At 38.9% G+C, this 17,871-nt stretch overlaps 1 protein-coding gene across 2 annotated transcripts in view; it reads left to right on the forward strand.

Annotated features, from left to right (window-relative positions):
- The window catches only part of LOC144979854 (salivary peroxidase/catechol oxidase-like), a 34,646-nt gene that overhangs the window by 11,583 nt on the left and 5,192 nt on the right, over positions 1 to 17,871 (forward strand). For both annotated transcript variants that reach the window (XM_078927070.1, XM_078927069.1), the window contains 7 exons: positions 6,123 to 6,221; positions 7,441 to 7,536; positions 8,249 to 8,376; positions 10,243 to 10,449; positions 11,886 to 12,056; positions 14,670 to 14,824; positions 17,532 to 17,701. In XM_078927070.1, coding sequence (XP_078783196.1) covers positions 6,123 to 6,221; positions 7,441 to 7,536; positions 8,249 to 8,376; positions 10,243 to 10,449; positions 11,886 to 12,056; positions 14,670 to 14,824; positions 17,532 to 17,701 — 1,026 coding nt within the window. The remainder of the gene's footprint in view (positions 1 to 6,122; positions 6,222 to 7,440; positions 7,537 to 8,248; positions 8,377 to 10,242; positions 10,450 to 11,885; positions 12,057 to 14,669; positions 14,825 to 17,531; positions 17,702 to 17,871) is intronic.

Below are 17,871 nucleotides of genomic sequence, written 5' to 3' on the forward strand. Positions count from 1 at the left end.
AAGCGAGTGTCATACCACTTGACCACATTGCCGCGCAAACAAAAAACCTCCCAGACTATCTAATCGTTTTTTAAAAAGGAAATTCTCCACCAGGCTTTAACCAGTTGACTGCGTACTCTGAAAAAAAAAAAAAACACGCATTTTAAAAAATGGCCAGAAAACTCGTCCTTCAAATACCGATCGATTTAAATGACCTTCATGTTGGAAAAAAAACCTCTCACACTTGGGACTTTAATGAAGACTTTGAGATTTTTTTTTTTTGCCAAGATGAAATTTAAACTGATCGATCTTTGAAGTAGGAGTTTTCTGACCACTTTTTTGAACGCACGTCTTTCCAGAGTATGGCAATTAACGTTAACCCTCTGCTTACCAACTATAGGAAAATCGTCACATTCGTTACGATACAACCAACATTTTTCTTATTCAACTTTCTTTTGCACATCATAAAATTTAAAGAAAATGAACTGTGTGTTTTAGAGTATGTTTTGCTAAAGAGATTATGTATCGCAAGAACTTTACTGCTATTGAGTTTGAGTGATAAAAAATATATTTTTGTGTAAGTTTAGTGTGAAGTTTTTGGGGTGAAATGGCTGGTAAGGAGAGAGTTAATACATGGAGAGAAAAAAATTTGTAATGTGCAATTTGTGGGAACAAATACACAGGATACAACGTTTTCATTTCAATAGTAAGGGAAGAGTATTGATGCTTTGTGGTTAGCCAAAAAGTTCACAACATTTCGCCAGTCGGATAGAACGTACCAAGACTTAAACTATGTTTATACTTAACTCTTTATTGATAGAACGAAGTTGACGTCACTCAAGCATTTGTTATTGTTTTGGATTTTTTTGCCATCCATGTTTATGAGTAATTCTCACTTAACTGTAGTAACCAGACTATAGATAGTATGCAGTTGACGTCACTCAAGCCTAAGTTATTGTATTTTGCTATCCGCGTTTGTGAGTGATTCTCACTGAACTGTATTAACCTGACTATAAAAGTTCATGGTTACACACAGTTTTGTGTGTTGGACCGTTATACTTCCGGATGGCAATGTTATGAGCTTCTTAGCCAAGCGCATACTATCTATACACGTTTAAGATTACACCTAGTTTTGTGTGTTGCTTCGTTACACATCCGGATGGCAATGATGTGAGTTTCTTAACCAAGCGCACACTATCTATAGTTTGATTAATACAATTTAGTGAGAACGACTCATACAAATGGCTGGCTAAAAACAATAACAAAAAGCTGAGTGGCGTCAATTTCGTTCTATCTATATACTTTTTTCAAAACTGGCCAAGTCGTATTTTCATCAGTCAGAGAAAACTGGAATTATTTGTCATTTATTAATTTAGTAACTTAAAGAGAAAAATTATTGTCTTGTTTGCTTCACAGCGACCACAAAATAATGTCCATTACAACAATGTTAAACTCGGCCCATAAGTGGGTCCGGTTCGGATGCCAGATCTTACACGTCGCCTCATAGACAATTAACTAACAGTTGAAAGTTCAGATTTTCTCGGGTTATTCTAAAGTGTCCAAAAGAATGTACGAAAATGACGTCACTAAGCTCTTTGTTTTTGTGTTTAGACAGCTACTTTTTTCATTAGTTCGCGTTAATTTATATCAATTAGACTATGAACGCTCAATGTTACTCATAGTTTTGTGTGTTGGTACATCATTTCGGCTTGGATGATGTTGTGGGTAATTCACCTGAACATCATCAACAAATTGCTCTGGCTGGGGATCCTGACCTCCCATAGTGGGCAGAGAGGTACGTGATGTGTCTTCTATCCCCCCATACCCGTTTCCCAATTGTTTCTTGTCATTGTCTTGGAATGAGATTACTTAGTTTTGTCCTGATCCTTGCCGGAGTTCCTTGGCTGGAAGGGAAACAGTCAAATGTATAGTTATAGTTTTGGGAGATGATATTTTTTTCCTTGTAAATCATCTCTCTGTTATGCATTGTATTATGTTTAGTTTACGTATTATATTGTATGATTGGTAAACATTTGAGTGTATTCCTCTTAGTTGGGACCTGTGCTTGTGTCTGGATGAGACTTTTAGGTGATCTCAAACTAAGTACTTTGACGGTGTGCTCTTGGAATCTACATCTGTTCCCTATTTGAACCAATTCCCCTTTGTCTTACCATTTCTTTTGTGCTTTAATTGTAACTCTAGAACTTTTTACTATCCCATTTTCTTCCTTTTTACTGGCGCTGATATGACCTTAATGTGTTGCAAGCGCCGTAAAACCCTTAAAAACAAAAACAAAACAACAAAATGCTTGGGAGTGTTGAAATAATTTTTTTTATCTGGGTGTGACTTAGCAATTTTGGAAAATCAGCTCCTCACATTTTCCCACGTTTTTGGGGTGTGTTTTCTTTTTTCATGAATTCTTAAGTGGTGATGAAAATATCTCTCAATCATTAATGAACGACATTTTTATGTTTTACTAGATATACCCCGGTTATCATTGCTTACATCACAAGGCATTTTATAGCAAGTAGTAAGAACTGAATACTTGCCACTCCCTCCCCTCTCTTTTGATTTCGTAAATATAGGTTATATAAAGGAAATATATCCCAGATGAAATCTTCTTCTTCTTCTTCTTCTTCTTTTTCTTCTTCTTCTTTTTCTTCTTCTTCTTCCTCTCCCTGTTCCTCTACCTCTTCTTATTCTTCTTCTTCTTCTTCTTCTTCTTCTTCTTCTTCTTCTTCTTCTTCTTCTTCTTCTTCTTCTTCTTCTTCTCCACCTTCTCCTCCGCCTCCTCTCCCCCTCCTCCGCCTCCTCCTACTCCTCTTCCCCCTCTTCTCATGTAGCCTTCGTGAACTCATGCGGCTATGTGGTCTAGTGGTATGACACTCGCTTTCGGATCGGAAGGTCTTGGGTTCGAGCCTCGATCGACGCATAGTTGAGTCCTTGGAGAAGGCTCTTTACTCAAATTCTCTCATCGTACTCAGGTGTAAAATGAGTACCTGGCCGTTAACAGCGTTTTTCTCTGTCGAAAAAATTGTAATATCGCTAACATGCGTCATGTCCCGTACTACCTGTTACATGTTGCTGTTGACCAGGGACCCCTTGTAAAGCGCTTTGAGCACGTTTAGTGGATATTGCTCTCTTTCTTACACCTTGCACTTTATGAATACATGACTGGCCATGACATTTGAAATCATGAGTGATAGTAATACTGATTTGATGATAATACGTCGAGGCATGTCAGATTTATCATGGGTCTACATTAGTGTCGAGCGGAAGTCTCGATGATACCTCAAGTCATCGGCCACCAACACTCAAAACTTCCCGAACTCGATGACCAAGGAAAAGTCGGGAATTCCCGAGAAGTAGCACTTCAACTGAGCTTTGGATGGCTTTTTTGTATTAAAACTTAAAATACATTAAATAAATTCACTTTGTATAATAATAAAACATTGATACCTATAACCATTTTGATCTATTTACGACGTTTGTGTTTTGTTAGCTGTTTAAAATATGATATAACGTCAATACCCAATACCAATGACTAAGTATTGAATGAAAGCACCGATGACTAGAGCGATGCTCGAGACTTTTTTGAGTCTCGAGACTCAAAAAAGCATCGAGACGCAAAAAAGTCTCGAGCTTCGCTGGAATCATCGCCGACGAGAGAGGGGTGAACAATGCAGATAGTACACATTGTTAGTAACGCGTGCGTCGCTCGCGCAGTATAGTCTCGAGACTCGGGACTCGGGACTCAATACGAGAAGCATCGACGACCAAGATTCTCGAGACGAGAAAAGCATCGAGAACTAAGTGGAGGTCGGGAACTTCTCAGTCGTCGATGACCTGACTTCTCAAAACCTAAAGCATCGATGACCTTTTGGTGATCCGGATGCCCTCCCCTAGTCTACATCAGTAACCCGGATGTTCGTAAATACCCAATGACTAAGGATAAATCAAAGAATGGATGAAAACGTAATACAGTCACCGCAGTTCAAAGTCTTGGTTTTTCTTTGTGTTCACTAATATATTCGGGGTTTTTTTTTTCCTAATTAAGGTACCCTCCTTTTGAAAGTCCGTTTACGACGTACACTTATTTGAAGGTATGATAACCCAATTCCTTATGGGCTCATTGTTGTAATGGAAATTTTTTTAAATGACGCAAAATGATGTCTATTACAATGGTGTTAAACTAGGCCCATAAGTGGGTTCGGATGTCAGACCTATATGATATGTACACGTCGTCCCTTTAGGATTTGTTTTTTGTTTTTGTTTTGTTTTTGTTCTGTCGTTGTTATTTCACTTTTTGGTTGTCTGTCTGTTGTTTGTTGTTTTTTTTTTTTTGTTTTTTTTTTGTTTTTTGTTTGTTTTTGTTTTGTTTTGTTTTGTTTTGTTTTTTTGTTGTTGTTTTTTTTTTGGGGGGGGGGGGGTTGTAATTTATCTGTTTTTGGGTGGGGTGTTTGTTGGGTTTGTTGTTTTTTTGTTTTGTTTTGTTTTTTTGGTGCAGAGACGTTAGCATTGCAGCTCTGTAGTCATGAGAAAAACATGTATATTTCTAACCAGGTTCGAACCGATATGTACGGCTATGTGGTCTTGCGGTATGACACTCGCTTTAGGATCGGAAGGTCCTGGGCTCGAGTCTGCTCGGCGCATAGTTGGGTCCTTGGAGAAGGCTCTTTACTCACATTCTCTCACCGTACTCAGGTATAAAATGAGTACCTGGCCGTTAACAGCGTTGTCTCTGTCCGAAAAAAAATGTAATATCGCATAACAGGCGTCATGTCTCGCCCTACATGTTATGTGTTTCTGTTGGCATAGGACCCCTTGTAAAGCGCTTTGAGCACATTTAGTGGATATTGCGCTTTATAAAATCTCAATTTTAATATTAATTTTACTTATTTGCAGGACTGATAACCTAAATTACTAATAGGCTCACTGTTGTCATGGAAATACTCTCAAACAAACACAAAATGCTGTCCATTACAACAATGTTAAATGATTAAAGGGAAAAGAATACACTTAAATGAAAACCAATTATTCATGAGAGAAAATTGGCTTGGTGGGGTTCCTGGCCTCCCATAGTGGGCAGGGAGGTACTTACTGTGTCTTCTATCCCCCTGTATCTGTCTTCCAATTTGCTTTCTGTCTTGTCTTGGAATGAAATTACTTGGTTTTGTCCTGTCCCTGGCCGTAGTACTTGGCTGGGAAGGAAACAGTCAAATGCATAGTGATTGTTTTGGGAGATGATATTTTTTCCTTGTAAATCATCTCTCTGTTATGTATTATTATGTTTGTTATTTTGAATGTATAATGTAAGCATTTGAGTGTATTCCTCTTAGTGGGATCTTGTGCTGGTGTAGGGGTGAGGCATTTAGGTGTTCTCAAACTAAGTACACTGATGGTGTTCTTTTGGAATCTACATCTGTTCCCTATTTGAACCACTCCTCTTTTTTTCCTCAAGTCCTTTTTTATTGTACATCTATAATCTTTTCACTATCCAATTTTCTTCTTTTTACTGGCGCTGATATGACCTAAATGTGTTGCAAGCACCGTCATCATCATCCATCGTGGCTTGTGCTCTTGAGCACGTTGCCGGTCAGCTGTCTCCACGAATCACGATCCTCTGCGGTGCGCATGAAATCTGTGTTGCTTTTTAAGTCCCACAGATTTCATGCACACCGCTAGCGCCGTAAAACCCTTAAAAATAAAACAAAAACAACAGAGAAAATTGAAATTAATAGAAACGTGATAAAAAAAAGAAAGAAAAGATTTCTCTCAGAGTCTTACCTGGAGTGAGGCAAAGGTCTGTGACAAGGACAGAAGAAGATGGAAGAGTGCTGCTGAGGCCCTATGCTCCGCCAGGAGCCAAGTAAGTCTCTCGGAAAAAGTGATATCAACTTTCTGCAGAACGCCAGTGCGACTCTGTTTTAAGATAATCCTTTCCTTATTAATTTGATTTTTCTTCTGACTCTTTTGTTCAAATATTATTATTATTATTATTATTATTATTATTATTATTATTATTATTATTATTATTATTATTATTATTATTATTATTATTATTATTATTATTATTATTATTATTATTATATTCATTTCTAACTTATTCTCTCATCTCCCATCTCCATTCCTTTTCCTTGCAGGCCCAAGAGAGCAGATAAATGGACTGACGTCATTCATCGATGCCTCTACGGTATATGGGTCCACGGATGAGGAAAACAAGAAGCTAAGAGCTCCCGGAGGTGTGTGTGTGTGTGTGTGTGTGTGTGTGTGTGTGTCTGTGTGTATGTGTGTGTGTGTTGGGAGAGAGAGAGAGAGAGAGAGAGAGAGAGAGAGAGAGAGAGAGAGGGGGAGCAGGGGGGCATTTGTGGCCCACGGTCTCTATCTGGTGTTATGTCTGGTGACGCAAATGAAGAAATGAGAATTATAAGTTAGAATTATGTAACAATAGAGAAATGAAATGGAAGCTTCAATTTAATGGACGAATGCAGATATTATAAATTTTATAGCGATTTATACAACGTAAAACGGGTGATAGCAATTACTTGCTACCCTTAGGATAGGACACTAATCTATCGCAAAGTAATTTCCGCCAGATCTTACAGACACCAGCTACCCAATTACTGCTGGATGGGCAAGGCGGTCAGAAATAATAAATCTTGACTTCACCCGAGATTGATCTCAGTCCCTTTGCGTGTGAAGCGATTGCTCTACCAACTGACCTATTGGGACCTAAAGAGGACTGATAACTCATTGATGTTGACTATAACAAGTTGGGATATAAGATTTATAAATAGATACAACTTTTATCTAAGTCGTAAACCTGAATTGTCCGCGTATAAAGAAGCAATGATCCATTATTTCTCTGGTTAAAACATACGAGCAAGGAGACAGCCAACAGTAACATTACCTTAAACTCTCGATAGCAATTTGAAACAACTCAATGACCAAACCAGATTAGCATCATTGGCAGAGTAGCTACCAGTGGCATTGCGTGCTTACAGTATAGGGTGGAGCCAGAGTCAGAAGAAAATGGCTTGAAACATGCTATATTTGTAAATACAAAAGAAAGAGAAAAAAAAAAAAAAGAATAGACTTACTCAAATAAGTAAGAGGCGGTATATACCAGTTCTTTGGGGTTTTTTTTTTTTGTTTTTTTTTTTTTTTGTTGTTGTTTTTTTTATGCTGTAATCCATTTTTAAAAGATGGATGCGGTGCCAGGCACCAAATCAACCAATATAGCCACGCTCCTCTATCAAACATCAAAGAAAAGGCACAAGACAGAGACAATTTGAGAATATTCACCTCAAGAATAAGAAAAACGGCCGAAGCTGCAAAGTCGGATGACATGGAAAGCTAAAGGCTTTAAGTCAATAAGTCAATAGGTTATCTAAGATCTATATTATTTTAACGTTTTGTGACATACTTTCTACATATTTTTGTATTTTACTTGTTCCACAGGAAAACTTGTTGTGAGTGCCAATAACATGTTGCCACCTTCTAACAAGAGTAACTGTAAGATTGTGGACAATGCTACCGATTTCTGTTTGGCTGCGGGTGAGTGATAGGAAAATAAATGTGGTGGTTAGTGGTGATGGTAGTTGGTGGTAGAGGTTGTAGTGATGGTGGTGGGAGAGGTTGTGGTGGTGATGGGTGATGGTGGTGGTTGGTGGTGGTGGTTGGTGGTAGAGGTTGTAGTGGTGGTGGTGGGAGAGGTTGTGGTGGTGATGGGTGATGGTGGTGGTTGGTGGTGAAGGTGGTGGTGGTGGTTGGTGGTAGAGGTTGTAGTGGTGGCGGTGGGGGAGGTTGTAGTGGTGGTGATGGGTGATGGTGGTGGTTGGTGGTGAGGGGAGTGGTGGTGGTTGGTGGTAGAGGTTGTAGTGGTGGTGGTGGGTGATGGTGGTGGTTGGTGGTGAGGGGGGTGGTGGTGGTTGGTGGTAGAGGTTGTAGTGGTGGTGAGGGGTGATGGTAGTGGTTGGTGGTGAAGGTGGTTGGTGGTAGAGGTTGTAGTGGTGGCGATGGGAGAGGTTGTAGTGGTGGTGATGGGTGATGGTGGTGGTTGGTGGGAGAGGTTGTGGTGGTGCTGGGTGATGGTGGTTGTGCTGCCGTGGTGATGATAGATGTAACTTGGTTTTTGGCTTGTTTTTGTTCTGCTTGTTAAAAATTTGCTGTTGGCTAGGGACCCTTTGTAAAGTGCTTTGAGTACGTTTAGTGGATATTGCGCTATATTTTTTAAAATTAATCATAATCTACTTGTTGTATGTATCAGGTGACCACCGAGTGAATGTCTTCATCGGCCTTCAAGTTTTCCACACGGTCTTCCATCGACTACACAACCAGCTTGTGGAGGGATTGGCAGGGTACAATCCACATTGGGACGATGAAAAACTATATCAGGTTGGATTGATTTAAACAACATCGTCATCATCCTGATTATCATCATCATTATCATCATCATCGTCATCATTTTCATCATCATCACCATTAGCAGCAGCAGCAGCATCAACATCATAATCCTGATTATCACCATCATCATCATCATCATCATCATCATCATCATCATCATCATCATCATCATCATCATCATCATCATCATCATCATCATCATCCTGATTATCATCATCATCATCATCATCATCATCATCACCATCATCATCATCATCATTATCATCAATATCATCACCAATATCATCGTCATCAACATCACCATCATCATCATCTTTATCTTCATCATTATCATCATCGTCGCCATCATCATCATCATCATTATTATTATTATCATCATAAAATACATTTTTTTAAAAATGTCCATCCTTATGGAGAAATCTGCCATTAGGATCTATTCCAAGGAAAGACTGGTATAACCCAAGCGTCAGTCGCAGTGTAGCGCCGCAAAGTTAGCTAGGGCGAAGGAAATCGAACTCTGTACCTTTCGTGTACGGAGCAAAGACTAAACCACTCAGCCACACTGCCCCTCGTCATCATCATCAATATCATCGTCACTTATTATCATTATTAGTAATATAGAATTTTAATCTGCTTTCTAACGATTACAAAATATATATTATACTTTGTTTTTCCTTTTGATGATGATAGAAAAAAAAAACGTAAATATTTCGTAATCGTTAGAAAACCTAGAGTTAATTTCTGTTGTCTTATGTACAGATTGCCAGAGCGTTTCACCCAAACACTAGGGTTAAGTTCTATTGCCTTATTACATGTTGCCAGATATATCAATTCAGCGTTACACCCAAACACTAGGGTTAAGTTCTATTGTCTTATTACATGTTGCCAGATATATCAATTCAGCGTTACACCCAAACACTAGGGTTAAGTTCTATTGTCTTATTACAGGTTGCCAGATATATCAATTCAGCGTTACACCCAAACACTAGGGTTAAGTTCTATTGTCTTATTACAGGTTGCCAGATATTTCAATTCAGCGTTACACCCAAATACTAGGGTTAAGTTCTATTGTCTTATTACAATTACAGGTTGCCAGATATATCAATTCAGCGTTACACCCAAACACTAGGGTTAAGTTCTATTGTCTTATTACAGGTTGCCAGATATAACAATTCAGCGTTACACCCAAACACTAGGGTTAAGTTCTATTGTCTTATTACAGGTTGCCAGATATAACAATTCAGCGTTACACCCAAACACTAGGGTTAAGTTCTATTGTCTTATTACAGGTTGCCAGATATATCAATTCAGCGTTACACCCAAACACTAGGGTTAAGTTCTATTGTCTTATTACATGTTGCCAGATATATCAATACAGCGTTACACCCAAACACTAGGGTTAAGTTCTATTGTCTTATTACATGTTGCCAGATATACCCATTTCAGCGTTACACCAAAACATCAGGGTTCATTTTCTTTACGGGTCCTAATAGCCTTTCCCCCCACCCCCCTCTTGTCTACCCACTAAATTTTGTTTCCTGGGGCTGATTTGGCAAAAATAATTTGAGAGATAAGCCTCCTATCCAAGGGGTATCAAGCAATCGCTGCTGTCTATTTAACGCGACAAATACCAGGATAAACTTCGGCTCCAAATACCTTGTGACTCTAAGACTAAGAGACTTCTTCTTCTTCCAGAAAACCAGAAAGATCAATTAAATTTAACTTTATACCAACACGCCACCTACAACGTGTAGAGTAGCCTCCTATCCAAAGGGTAGCAAGAAATTGCTGCTATCCACTTAATTCCAGCTCCATTGATATTGTTACTCTAAGAACTCCTTTTTTTTATCATTGCAGGAAGCAAGAAAGATCAATTCGGCGTTACATCAGCACATCACGTACAACGAGTACCTCCCTTCCTGCCTGGATAGTAGTACGATGGACAAGTACAGACTGTGGCCAGGAGACTACAGCTACAACCAGAGTGTCCAACCTGACATGTCCAACGTCTTCAGTACAGCAGCCTTCCGGTTTGGACACTCTCAAGTACAGCCAATTGTCAAGGTGAGAATGGTGCCAAGATAGTAAGTAGCAAGAAGATGGCAAGAATCAAAACGAGAGAATAGTTGGTCTTTTCTTTGATCGTTTGTTTTTGGCTTAACATCTAGTTTTTTTAATTGATCGATTTTTTGATAATTCTTATGGAAGACGCTATATATAAGAAATAATAATAATAATAATAATAATAATAATAATAATAATAATAATAATAATAATAAAAGAAGAAGAAGAAGAAGAAGAAGAAGAAGAAATGATAATAATAATAATAATGATAATAATGATGATGATAATATTAATAATGATAATAATAATAATAATAATAATAATAATAATAATAATAATAATAATAATAATAATAATAATAATAATAATAATAATAATAATATTAATTTTATTATTATTATTATTATTATTATTATTATTATTATTATTATTATTATTATTATTATATAGTAGTAGTAGTAGTAGTAGTAGTAGTAGTAGTAGTAGTAGTAGTAGTAGTAGTAGTAGTAGTAGTAGTAGTAGTAGTAGTAGTAGTAGTAGTAGTAGTAGTAGTAGTAGTAGTAGTAGTAGTAGTAGTAGTAGTAGTAGTAGTAGTAGCAGTAGCAGAAGCAGCAGCAGCAGTAGCAGTAGCAGTAGTAGCAGTAGTAAAAAAATGAGCTTTTTCATAGCGCAATATCCACTAAATGTGCTCAAAGCGTTTTACAATGGGTCCCTGGCCAACAGCAACATTTAACATTTTGGACGGGACATGACGCCTGTTGCTGTAAGACGATATTACAATTTTTTTAGGACAGAGACAACGCTGTTAACGGCCAGGTACTCATTTTACACCTGAGTACGGTGAGAGAATGTGAGTAAAGAGCCTTCTCCGAGGACTCAACTATGCGCCGAGCGAGGCTCGAACCCAGGACCTTCCGATCCGAAAGCGAGTGTCATACCACAAGACCACATAGCCGCACTGGTAGTAGTAGTATTAGTAGTAGTTTTTGTTGTAATAGTAGTAGTAGTTGTTGTTGTTGTAATAGTAGTGGCCATCAGCAGCAGCAGCAGCAGCACCATAATCGAGTTAAATCTCGGTACTCGTCTAGTTTAACGTTTCACTGGGAAGAGTGAACGTTATTTCCCAGACAACGTGTAGAGTTCATGTATGATTTGATGATCTTTTATTCCCTTGTTGCATCTAAAGTATTTACGCCCATCTTATTGGTGCTATGCGCTTAGGCCATATACTCACAACATTCCGCCAGCCGGATATAACGTCCCAACATAAAACTGTGTGTAACCATGACCGTTTATTATAGTCTGGTTGATAAGATTTAATGATAAGTAATCACAAAATTTGCTGGCTAAAATCAACAACAAAGAGCTGAGTGACGTCAACTTCGTGCCTTCTATACCTTTTCATTTGACTTGTATCACTATTACTTTTATTTCAGGTTGGAAAAGCCCGAATTAAGGTAGAAGACACATTGATGAGACCCCATTGGGCCTTGACCCGGTTTGATGACGCAGTCACAGGAATGGCTTCCGGTATGTCAGAGGATGTGGACAATTTCTTTGTAGAGGGAATCACGGATAGAATGTTCGAGAGAAATCCACTACAACGGGTAAGTAATTCGGCGATCCCTGCAGGTGTTTGTTTAAGGAATGATATTGACTTTATTCTCTTCTTAACAAAGAAATGATATTCTATTTAGCGAAATAACCCCTAAACGTGCTCAAAGCGCTTTACAAGGTGTTCCTAGTCAGCAGTAATACTTGACTTTACATGTAGGACGAGACCTGATGTTTGTTAGGCGATATTAGAATTTTTCGGACAGAAACAACAGTTAACGGCCAGGTACTCATTTTACACCTGGGTACGGTGAGAGAATGTGAGTAAAGAGAGAATTTTCTAAGGACTCAACTATGCACCGCTCAGAGCAGGACTCGAACGCAGGAATTTCTGATCCGAATGCGAGTATCATACCACTAGACCACATAGATGTTCAATGCAAATTGACCAGACCTGGGAATTTTAAGGTTTTTGAACGGTTAGAAAACAATGTCTCATGTCATGTCTCGTTCTGCATGTTATGTACATGTTATGTGTTGCTGTTGGTCGGGGACCTCTTGTAAAGCGCTTTGAGCACGTTTAGTGGATATTGCGTTATATTATAAAAGCTGAAGTTAAGATGCGAATCAAAGGATGCATGCAAAAATTGATGAAACCACAGACAACAATCATTCAAAAATAATCATATTCGGAACACCTTCAGCAACACGGCTTAAATTGAGAGGAACCTTCTAACTAACAAACATGGAAGACTGGGTGAGGTTCCTGACCTCCCAAAGTGGGCAGGGAGGTACATGCTGTGTCTTCTATCCCCTTATATCTGTTTTCCAACATGCTTTCTGTCTTTGTCTTGGAATGAGATTACTTGGTTTTGTCCTGGCCCTCGTCAGAGTCCTGGCTGGGGAGGGAAACAGTCGAATGCATAGTTATTGTTTTGGGAGATGATATTTTTTCCTTGTAAATCATCTCTCTGTTAGGTACTATTATATTTGTTATTTTTAATGTATAATCTAAGCATTTGAGTGCTTGTGTCCGGATGAGACTTATAGGTGATCTCAAACTAAGTACATTGGTGGTGTGCTCTTGGAATCTACATCTGATCCCTATTTCTTCCTAGTTCCCCTTTGTCTTACTTTTTCTTGGGTGCTTTAATTGTAATTCTAGAACTTTTTATTATCCCATTTTCTTCCTTTTTACTGGCGCTGATATGACCTAAATGTGTTACAAGTGCCGTAAACCCTTTAAAAACAAAAAACAAACAAACATGGAAGACTTCGACGTTGAAGAGAACTGGAGGGAAATATGGAACAGGGAAACACATAGAGGATGCAGCATCATAAAAATAAAAACTTTGAAAGAATGCCTGCATTCCACAATGTCAGGAAATATCCTCTTCCGTCCTCATCCCACAGTGGGTATGGACCACCATTGAAACTTTTTCATCCTCTTCTGTCGTTGACCAGTAGGTCTACTCATCCTACAGTGGGTATGGACCACCGATGAAACTTTTCCATCCTCTTCTGTCGTTGGCCAGTCCTCATCCTACAGTGGGTATGGACCACCGATGAAACTTTTCCATCCTCTTCTGCCGTTGGCCAGTCCTCATCCCACAGTGGGTATGGACCACCATTTAAACTTTTCCATTCTCTTCTGTCATTGGCCAGTCCTCGTCACACAGTGGGTATGGACCACCGATGAAACTTTTCCATCCTCTTCTGTCGTTGGCCAGTCCTCATCCCACAGTGGGTATGGACCAGCGATGAAACTTTTCCATTCTCTTCTGTCATTGGCCAGTCCTCATCACACAGTGGGTGTGGACCACCAATGAAACTTTTCCATCCTCTTCTGTCGTTGGCCAGTCCTCATCCCATAGTGGGTATGGACCACCGATGAAACTTTTCCACCCTCTTCTGTCGTTGGCCAGTCTTTCCATCTCCTGCCAGCGCATCCTAGACATCTTCAGCTCTACCAGAATCTCTCCTCTAGGTTGACCATGGTCTTCCTTTTTTCCTCTTTCCGGTTGGATTCCATTGCAGGGCTGTCCTTGTGATATTGTCCTTAAGTTTCCTCAATACGTGTCCTATCCATCTTCATTTTCTTTTGTATATTTGCCAGGAAATACTGGGTTACTTCAAATCGCCCTTAACAGGACATGGCAGAACTGCAGCAAATATGTCCAAATGGAAGTTTAAGAAAAGTAATAATTGCAGGAATTGCCAGGCAGCTCCAGAGACCAGTAATCACATCGTCCTCCTCTGTCCAGTAACGAGACTTGTAGGTGGCTATGAAACAATTCTTAAGGCAGAGGAAGACTTCCAAAACTGGGTTGATGATATAAGTTTGGAGGTGTAGCCATACGATTACGCTACGATTACTACTACTATCACGCTCTGCAATACGACACATTGGAGCTGAGTAGCCGAATTTTATCTATTGTATATCATATGCTGTTATGTACCATGAGAATCGGACTGCGGCACGCTTTTTGGCTTCTCCGGAGAGCGTGCTAGAGTCCAGCGAGTACTACATTACCATTTAATCAGCAGGTTCACTCAGGACAAATACTGTTTTGACACTATTGGTCACATATGCTTGTTTGATTTTCAAGTTTTTCAGGATTCTAAAAATAAATTTACTATTTTTCCCGCCTCTCCTCTTTCCACAGGACGGCCTTGACCTTGTATCTCTCAATGTCCAGAGAGCTCGAGATCATGGACTTCCTCCTTACAACGAGTACAGGAAATTCTGTGGCCTTGGCCCTGTGACGACCTTTGACTCATCAATCTTCAAACATTCCACAGAGCTCTCACATGTATACGAGTAAGAAAATAAATGATTTGACGTGAGCTTGTGGTTCAAAGTTCAAAGTTAATAATAAATGAAAGAAAAAGATTAAATGCTGTCACTGGTCTGCTCATGTGGTGAGGAGGAGGAGGCGGAATATGCAGAGCACAATATGCGGTATAATTGGATTCAGTAGTCTGATGTCACGCCGCCCAGCAACGGCGGCCATCTCGGTTCTAAACAAAGAAAATCATTACTTTTTATTCCTCAAGCTGGCTAGAACTTTTCATATGTCTTGTGACCAGAATGTGTAAAGTAAAAGTCAAAACACGATCAAATTTATGGGGTTTTTTTTCCTCTAGCTACGCTTTAATGCTCGCCGGGGAAATATTTCATACGGGCGTCCGCCATTGTTCCGATAGTTTAGAGCCAGTGTTGCTAAGTTACCATGGTGACTATTGAATCCTATCATACCGCCGCGATAAGAGATATGGCGCTCCGCAACTTCTCTGTATTAAAAAACAAACAAACAAACAAAAACTCGGCCTGCTAGAGGAACTCAAGATGACGAATACCTTCGTCTTTGGAATCCGTTATAAAGCCGAGAAGAAAAGGACGAAAAGAAGAAGAAGAAAGAAGAAGAAAGAAGAGAAAAGAAGAAGAAGAGAAGAAGAAGAAGAATGAAGAAGAAGAAGAAGAAAAGAAGAAGAAGAAGAAGAAGAAAAGAAGAGAAGGAAAAGAAGAAGAAGAAGAAGAAGAAGAAGAAGAAGAAGAAGAAAAGAAGAAGAAGAAGAAGAAGAAGAAGAAGAAGAAGAAGAAGAAGAAGAAGAAGAAGAAGAAGAAGAAGAAGAAAGAAGAAGAAGAAGAAGAAGAAGAAGAAGAAGAAGAAGAAGAAGAAGAAGAAGAAGAAGAAGAAGAAGAAGAAGAAGAAGAAGAAGAAGAAGAAGAAGAAGAAGAAGAAGAAGAAGAAAAGAAGAGAAGAAGAAGAAGAAGAAGAAGAAGAAGAAGAAGAAGAAGAAGAAGAAGAAGAAGAAGAAGAAGAAGAAGAAGAAGAAGAAGAAGAAGAAGAAGAAGAAGAAGAAGAAGAAGAAGAAGAAGAAGAAGAAGAAGAAGAAGAAGAAGAAGAAGAAGAAGAAGAAAGAAGAAGAAGAAGAAGAAGAAGAAGAAAGAAGAAGAAGAAGAGAGAAGAAGAAGAAGAAGAAGAAGAAGAAGAAGAAGAAGAAGAAGAAGAAGAAGAAAGAAGAAGAAGAAGAAGAAGAAGAAGAAGAAGAAGAAGAAGAAGAAGAAGAAGAAGAAGAAAAGAAGAAGAAGAAGAAGAAGAAGAAGAAGAAAAGAAGAAGAAGAAGAAGAAGAAGAAGAAGAAGAAGAAGAAGAAGAAGAAGAAGAAGAAGAAGAAGAAGAAGAAGAAGAGAAGAAGAAGAAGAAGAAGAAGAAGAAGAAGAAGAAGAAGAAGAAGAAGAAAGAAGAAGAAGAAGAAGAAGAAGAAGAAGAAGAAGAAGAAGAAGAGAAGAAGAAGAAGAAGAAGAAGAAGAAGAAGAAGAAGAAAGAAGAAGAAGAAGAAGAAGAAGAAGAAGAAAGAAGAAGAAGAAGAAGAAGAAGAAAGAGAAGAAGAAAAGAAGAAGAAGAAGAAGAAGAAGAAGAAGAAGAAGAAGAAGAAGAAGAAGAAGAAGAAGAAGAAGAAGAAGAAGAAGAAGAAGAAGAAGAAGAAGAAGAAGAAGAAGAAGAAGAAGAGTAGTAGTAATGCAAACTATTTAGCGAAAAGCTTTAAAAAGATCAAAGAAAGGAAAACAAAATGTCAAATAATCATTCACATACGTGTTGAGCTAACGCTAAATAAAAAAACCCAAAAAACTTTTGTTTTTCCTCATTGTCATTTAAAGGCCTTTTGACCTATGCGTAGCCGTTAATGATAACGATATGAATACAAGTACAAGGCAACGTCAACCAAAAGTAAATTATAGACAGTAAGTCGTGTTCAGTATCATCAATGGGATCGTATTGTGTGACATTGAGCAACATCAACGACGGCGCACTTTTCACTTTCTTTTGGTGATCATCGCCACGTAATGCGACTCTGTGACATATGATTTCTAGGGAATTATCAGCCTATACTATAAGTTAATTAAGTCTACGGATAGACTGAAGAACATTTGTCATCCACCGGCTCTAAACGGTATTATGTCGGGATGAACTTGATGCGGGAAGTTGAATTTATTGCCACTAAATTAAATATGAAAAAAAGTAGTCATTCAGAGCCACAAGGCCCATGGTGCCGCAGTTTATCCCGGTTTCTTCCCTTGCTTGCTACCTTTGGATAGGACGCTAGTCTATCACAAAGTACTTTCCACCAGATCTAACAGAACCAGCTACCCATTCACTGCTGGGCGAACAGAAGGGTCAGAAGGAAAAAAAAAGCTCGATTGCACTCGGTCCATTTGCGTGTGAAGTGAGCGCTCTACCAGCTAAGCTATCGGACCCCCTCCCCCCCCCCCCCCCCCCCATTCCAATAAATATGAAATTTGGTTAATTTCTCTCCGTTACGTTGGAGAATAAACATAGTTTTTTTGGGGTTTTTTTGTTGTTTTTTTTTTTTTGCAATGCCCAAACCTGAAAATTTGTATTTCTTACAATTCTAACGCTAAATGAACATAATACTCGTATTATTGGGTTCTTGGTCATCCCGACATAATACCGCTTTGAAAATGTACGTCACATTTGACAAAAACTTACGCTTTGTTCACAGAGATCCGGACGACATAGATGTGTTCATAGGAGGTGTGCTGGAGCGTCACGTGCCGGGGGGAGTCATGGGACCTCTATTCTCCTGTCTGATTGGTCAACAGTTTCACGACATTAAATTCGGAGACAGGTTTTGGTACGAGACTACAAGGAAAAGGGAAGGCTTCACGCCTGGTGAGATGTGTACTTTAAATTGTTATAATGCACGTTTATAAAGACCATTTTAAAGGTTTTGCCATACTTTGTGCCTGGGCGGGGTCCTATGATCTCCCATAGAGGGCAGGAGGTCACACCGTGTCTTCTATCCCTTATACGTGTATATATTTTTTTTCGAGTTGCTCTCT

Source organism: Berghia stephanieae, chromosome 9 (assembly GCF_034508935.2).
Source record: "Berghia stephanieae isolate SIO BIC M18660-M18661 chromosome 9, UCSD_Bste_1.3, whole genome shotgun sequence".
NCBI lineage: Eukaryota > Metazoa > Mollusca > Gastropoda > Nudibranchia > Aeolidiidae > Berghia > Berghia stephanieae.